General features: G+C 43.3%; 1 protein-coding gene across 1 annotated transcript; it reads left to right on the plus strand.

Annotated features, from left to right (window-relative positions):
* Positions 1-1,864: 1,864 nt before the first annotated feature.
* On the plus strand, positions 1,865-5,409 carry LOC112077440 (poly(rC)-binding protein 3; the record flags this gene model as incomplete). Its single annotated transcript, XM_024143950.1, has 3 exons — positions 1,865-1,996; positions 3,873-4,001; positions 5,314-5,409. Coding segments are annotated over 3 exons (357 nt in total), but the record flags the coding sequence as incomplete, so codon positions are not given.
* Between the last annotated feature and the right edge of the window lie 2,107 nt (positions 5,410-7,516).

Consider the following 7,516-nt stretch of genomic DNA (forward strand, 5'->3'; position numbering starts at 1 on the left):
GCATACGAGTATGTTCACTCCAGGTTATTTTGAATACAAACGTATATTTTCTTCTCCGCCATCCATTCCAAGCAGTGGCTCAAGAGATTTAGGAGTTAGCGCTGAAAGAATACTAAAACGATCCTTCCAAACGCCCAAACCCTTGATATTTATACACGTTCTGTTTGGAGAGAAACACATAACTATGTGTGCATTACGTTTGAATTCTGGCAGGGGGAGACTATAGGTTATGAGTCAAGGAAGCATACTAACCTGATTCGGTCCACGTAGCCTCTAAACTGATGTGATGGGCGGCTGACAGCCCATGCTATTTACATTTCAAACGCTACTAGAGACATGCTACGGCTAATTGATTTGGTGCGTAATGAGCTACGAGCCGCTAATTGATTGGTGCGCATGCTACGGCTAATTGATTGGTGCGATGCATAAGGCTAATTTGATTGTGCGATGCAATTATAGGCTAATTGATATTGGTGCAATGTTATGGCTAATTGATTGGTGCAATGCTACGGCTAATTGATTGGCGCAATGCTACGGCTAAAATTGATTGGTGCGCATGCATGACACGGCTAATTGATATGGCGCAATGCTACGGCTAATTGATTGGTGCAAGACTAACGCTGACTGAGCATTAGATTGATGTGGTGCACTGATTGATTTAGGAGGATATTTTACTACCTATAGCTTAATTAAGGAGAGTGTGTGTGGTTGTTGTGTTGTGTGTGTGTGTGTGTGTGTGTTGTGTGTTGTGTGTGTGTGTGTGTGTGTGTGTGTGTGTGTGTGTTGTGTGTGTGTGTGTGTTGTGTGTGGTGTGTGGTGTGTGTGTTGTGTGTGTGTGTGTGTGTGTGTGTGTGGTCGTGAGAGAGAGAGAGAGACGAGAGGAGAGATGATGTGTCTGTGTGTGAAATAGAGAAGTCTATGTCTAACTAATGTACATTAAGTCTTGGACCTCTATGAGTCCTCTAATGCAGCAGAGTGTATATGCAGGAGCAGTAACTATGGGGGAGCAGGTTTTATTAAGTGCAGCAGAGTGTTATATGCAGGAGCAGTACTATGGGGGAGGCAGGTTATCTAGTGCAGCAGAGTGTTATATGCAGGAGCAGTACTATGGGGGAGGCAGGTTGTCTAGTGGTTAGAGCGTTGGGCCAGTAACCGAAAAGTTGCTAGATCGAATCCCCGAGCTGACGAGGTAAAAATCTGTCATTCTGCCTCTGAACAAGGTAGTTAACCCAGTGTCACTGTTCCTCGTTGTAAATAAGAATTAGTTTTTAACTGCCTTGTCTGGTTATATAATAAACATGTGATAATAGGGCTTGTGCAAAGGGAAAGCAATGAATATAAAGGCCTGGAGATTTCATTGTTCAGGTCACATGGAAAACCTGATCCACGAGTCACCCTCTTAGGGTGAAAGGTGTCTCTAAAGGTGAATAGATTTGACCAGCAGTGTAAATATTGTCTGGGATCTACATAGGAACGGAGAGAGGAATGCAACAGACAAGAGGTTGGGCACAGTTCTGTGTGTGTGTTAATGTGTGTGTGTGTGTGACAGGCAGGCAGGTAGACAGCTGTTCGATCAGCCTTTCTTTCTCTTGACTGGCAGGATCCAGGACCGTTGACGTGCGAATTAAACTCTAAATGTTCCATGTGGTGTTAATACAAGTATAGGAACGGTCTTTACATTACTTACCAGCATGAATGTCCCTACTAAACCCCTGGCTGTAGCATCACTGTGCTATGTGGTTCTTTTTACCTACCTTAGTTGAATACAGTAAGAATAAGTCACTCTGACTAAGAGTTCTTACTAAATTACTAAAAGCTTTAAAGGTACAAGCCTTCTACAACCAATCAGCTTTGTTCTCTCTAGGACCTTTCAACTCTGGTAGCCAATGGCACGGTCACCAGCAAGCCTCCCGTCACCCTACGATTGGTCATTCCTGCCAGCCAATGTGGCTCTCTCATCGGGAAGGGCGGATCCAAGATCAAGGAGATCAGAGAGGTGAGTGTTTCTCTTGACCAATCGCTTCGACGTCTGTCCTCTGCTAGTCTCCTCCCCTTCGTCTGCACTGATTGGAAAAGACTTGACCTGTGAAAACGAAATGGTGGCTCGCTGTCTGTTCTTTCAGTACAGTACAGTAAAGCAGGTGAGGAGAGGACAGAGCCTGTTCAAAGTCTGATTCATGTGATACAGTTTATTATGCATCTGTGTGTCAGAAAAATTACAGGTGGATTTTTCCCATTTGACAGGTGAAAACAATATGGTGGAAGCTCATCATTAAAGGGAAAGGGGGATACCTAGTCAGTTGTACAACTGAATGCCTTCAACTGAAATGTGTCTTCCTCATTTAACCCCTCAATCAGAGAGGTGCGGGGGGGGCTGCCTTTAATCGACATCCACGTCTTCGGCAACCGGGAAACAGTGGATTAACATCCTTGCTCAGACCGACAGATTTTTACCTTGTCAGCTCAGGGATTCGATCCAGCAACTATTCCGGTTACTGGCCTCAACACTCTAACCACTAGGCTACCTGCCGCCCCATTAGGATGGCTTTCACCTGGTCAGTTATTTCAGATCAGAGCAATGGATGAGAAGAGCCGAGGAGGAACCTGACTTGTGTTTTTATCCTACTTGTAGTACTTCAGTACATATGACTAAACAGTTTTTTCCTGATCTTACCACTCCGGACGTTTAATAGATGTTCTGTTTAGGAACGGATGGAGGACCTGATTGGGAGTCCCACAGGACGGCGTACAATTGGCCCACAGGCCGTCATTGTAAATAAGAGTGTGTTCTTAACTGACTTGTCTAGTTAAATAAAGGTTAAATAAATCAAAATGAATCACTATACATGTGTACATAATACACAGAGATCTCCAACAAAACATTATATGACTTTTAATACCTGCAAACGGCAAATAAACTCCTTGAACTATTTGAACCATTTGAACTTTTTCAACCATTTGAACCATTTGAACTATATGAACCAGTTGAACTATTTGAACTAAATGAACCATTTGAACTATTTGAACCATTTGAACCATTTGAACCATTTAACACTTTAAACCATTGAATATTTTGAACCATCTTGAACCATTTTGAACTACATGAACCAGTTGAACTATTTGAACTATATGAACCATTTGAACCATTTGAACCATTTTGAACCATCTTAACCATTTGAACCATTTGAAACCATTTGAACTATATGAACCATTATTGAACCATTTGAACTATTTGAACCATTTGAACTATTGAACATTTGAACATTTGAACTATTTGAACCATTTGAACTATTATGAACCATTTTGAACATTTGAACCATTTAACTATCTGAACTATATGAACCATATTCAACCATTTCAACTTGAAGAGGAGAATTTGTTTTTAGACATCACTATACATGTGTACATAATACACAGAGATCCTCCAACAAAACATTATATGACTTTTAATACCTGCAAACGGCAAATAAACTCCTTGAACAATTTGAACCATTTGAACTATTTGAACCATTTGAACTATTTGAACGATTTGAACCATTTGAACTATATGAACCAGTTGAACTATTTGAACAATTTGAACCATTTGAACCATTTGAACTATTTGACCCATTTGAACCATTTGAACCATTTGAACCATTTGAACTATTTGAACCATTTGAACTATTTGAACCATTTCAACCATTTCAACCATTTCAACCATTTCAACTTGAGAGGATAATTGTTTTTAGACAGTTGAGAAAGTGTCTGTGTCTATTTGTAATTTAAATATGAGACAGAATTGAAAGGTAAACAACAAGGAGTTAAGCTTGACATGTGTATTTTCTCTTGTAAAGCAGATAAATAAATGATATGTGTATTTTCTCACTCAACAGACCACCGGGGCACAAGTACAGGTAGCTGGGGACCTTCTGCCCAACTCCACCGAGAGAGGAGTGACGATATCTGGAACCCAAGACGCCGTCATCCAGTGTGTTAAACTCATCTGCACTGTCATTCTCGAGGTACTGTACACTCGGCGGCGTTCTCAAACACTTCATCCCGAAAGTGTAAGAGATGAAGTGTGCATTTAGCAGATATCAATGTTGTTTTTATTTGTATGGCCTAGTGGTTTTCAACATCACGTCATTACCAGCCATGGTAAGAGACGGAAGGTCAGAATTGATTTAAAGACGGACTCCAGCAATTTTTACTGTTTAGAAAAAAACGTCTTTTTTTGGGAAGGGGGCTCATTCTAATGTTCAAATGAACAGTAACTGAATGTCTTCATGCCTGTCTGCCTGATTTATATAGCAAGCCACGGCCACGTGACTCACTGTCTGTAGGAACGAACCAGTTTCATGATGGGGTGGTGTACCTAATAAACTGGCCACTTCGTGTATATGGGGTTTTTTGGGGTTTTTTTTTTACACAAGTGTGAACTTGCTATTTCAAGAGTTAGTCTAATGGTGCCCTCTGATGTCATGTCTGTTTGTCTATCTGTTTGTCTGTAATACAATATCTAAAATGTATTAAAACCTCTTATCTGCAAGGCTTAAGAACTAGCTTACCACAGCGAGTAGAGTATTTATGAGGATTAGCCTTAAATGCTAAAACAGAGAAATCAAAGGATTTAGTAACTCATTGTTATTCCACCTTAATCTCTGCTGGGGGGGAGAAGAGAAATGCTGACGCTATCCAAGCGTGCACTTTCATGTAGTTGTGGAATCAACGATAGATACATCTACGTTTTGCTGAATACTGTTGTTTTTTTGTTCGTTTTGTTTCTAGTCAATCAATCAATCAAATGTATTTATAAAGCCCTTCTTACATCAGCTGATGTCACAAAGTGCTGTACAGAAACCCAGCCTAAAACCCCACATAGCAAGCAATGCAGGTGTAGAAGCACGGTGGCTAGGAAAAACTCCCTAGAAAGGCCAGAACCTAGGAAGAAACCTAGAGAGGAACCAGGCTCTGAGGGGTGGCCAGTCCTCTTCTGGCTGTGCCGGGTGGAGATTATAACAGAAAATGGCCCTCAACGGGAGCCTGTATTGATCATATTGATATATATTTAGTCCCTCAGACCTGGGTTCAAATCCTATCTGGCACTCCGGCCAGGCTAAAGGAGGCGTTCAAAGTATGTAGAAGTTTTCCCAAGTGTTTTTTTAAACCAACGTCTGTTGGCGCCAACTTTCTGAAACTCATCCGTCCTTTTAGGCTGCACAACTATATTTGATTGTGTGMTTTTTTTTATGCCCTCAATTGTGCTGTGATGTTTTTACTAAAAAAGCCACCCTGAGTTTAATACTGTTTTAATTTTGATCGTCTTGTATCTAGTCACCTCCGAAAGGAGCCACTATTCCGTATCGACCCGGCCCCTCCCCGGGAACAGTCATGATCGGCGGGAACCAGGTGAGGAACCAGAACCCCCCCGTAACGTAACATAACACAACACAACGTAGAAAAGTATAGCGTCACATCAACCTTAAACATCACATACAGTAACAAGTGAGAGAATCAGACCTACGAAGGGGGGGGGGGGACACTCAAAATGTCCGCCAGTCCACACATTATGACATCATTGACCTGATTGGAGAATTCTTTTTACGGGGAACCACCTCACAATATCCAGCTGAAGTCCTCGGGTCTTCACACCATTTTGCAATATTGATTGTATATATTTGAAGTACTTCAAGGTGCGATTAGCAAGAGAATAGTCCTGAACCCAAGTATTTCAAATATCTGAATCACATATTCAACCCTCAGTCTGTATTCATTCACTGGAATTGTTTTATTTTTTTTAAATTTAACCTTTATTTAACTCGGCAAGTCAGTCAAGAACATATTCTTATTTACAATGACGGCCTACTACCGGCAGTTCTATATCTGGGGTCAGTTCTATCAACAGGGTCACGTTCTATATCCAGGGCAGTTCTATAAGCAGGGCAGTTCTCCCATATATTTATTTCCCACTCCTATTCTCAGCCCAACACTACAACAATTTACATTTACATTTAAGTCATTTTAGCAAGGTGACTGACTGACTGTCTACCTGGTACAAGGTGACTCACTGACTGTTTTTCCTGGTTCAAGGAGTTGTCTGACTGTTTTCCTGGTTCAAGGAGTGTCTGAATGTCTACCTGGTCCAAGGTGACTGACTGACTGTCTACTGGTCCAAGGTGACTGACTGACTACCTGGTCCAAGGTGTTGTCTGACTGTCTACCTGGTCCAAGGTGACTGACTGACTACCTGGTCCAAGATGTTGTCTGACTGTCTACCTGGTCCAAGGTGACTGACTGTCTACCTGCTCCAAGGTGTTGACTGAAAGTCTACCTGGTCCAAGGTGACTGACTGACTGTCTACCTGGTCCAAGGTGACTGACTGACTGTCTACCTGGTCCAAAGTAACTGACTTATTGTCCACCTGCTCCAAGGTGACTGACTGATTGTCTACCTGCTCCAAGGTGACTGACTCTCTACCTGCTCCAAGGTGTCTGACTGACTGTCTACCTGTCCAAGTGACTGACTGTCTACCTGCTCCAAGGTGACTGACTGAGTACCTGTCCAAGGTGACTGACTGACTGTCTACCTGGTCCAAGGTGACTGACTGTCTACCTGCCCAAGGTGTCTGACTAACTGTCTACCTGTTCCAAGGTGACTGACTGACTGTCTACCTGCTCCAAGGTAACTGACTGTCTACCTGGTCCAAGGTGACTGACTGACTGTCTACCTGCTCCAAGGTGATGACTCTCTACCTGCGCCAAGGTGACTGACTGTCTACCTGCTCCAAGGTGTCTGACTGACTGTCTACCTGGTCCAAGGTGACTGACTGTCTACCTGGTCCAAGGTGACTTACTGACTGTCTACCTGGTCCAAGGTGACTGACTGATTGTCTACCTGCTCCAAGGTGACTGACTCTCTACCTGCGCCAAGGTGACTGACTGTCTACCTGCTCCAAGGTGTCTGACTGACTGTCTACCTGGTCCAAGGTACTGACTGTCTACCTGGTCCAAGGTGACTTACTGACTGTCTACCTGGTCCAAGGTGACTGATTGACTCTCTACCTGCTCCAAGGTGACTGACTGTCTACCTGCTCCAAGGTGACTGACTGTCTACCTGGTCCAAGGTGACTGACTGTCTACCTGGTCCTAGGTGTACATAGAGATGTTATACTGCATGATAACAGACTTTCCAGATGCTCAAAGTGAGTAACTGCACATATCAGTGTAACTACCCCCACAGTGGTGTGTGATGCTCACTACAGAAACACAGAGAGGATATCTCTACCCCACTCTTTAGTCAATCAGCCAGCCAGCCAGCCAGTCAGCCAGCCAGCCAGCCAGTCAGCCAGTCAGTCAGTCAGTCAGTCAGTCAGTCAGTCAGTCAGTCAGTCAGTCGGTCAGCCAGCCAGTCATTCAGCCAGTCAGCTAGCCATCCAGTCAGCCAGTCAGTCAGCCAGTCAGCCAGCCATCCAGTCAGCCAGCCAGTCAGCCAGTCAGTCAGTCAGTCGGTCAGCCAGCCAGCCATCATTCAGCCAGTC

The sequence above is a fragment of the Salvelinus sp. IW2-2015 genome, unplaced genomic scaffold (genome assembly GCF_002910315.2).
Source record: "Salvelinus sp. IW2-2015 unplaced genomic scaffold, ASM291031v2 Un_scaffold4565, whole genome shotgun sequence".
NCBI lineage: Eukaryota > Metazoa > Chordata > Actinopteri > Salmoniformes > Salmonidae > Salvelinus > Salvelinus sp. IW2-2015.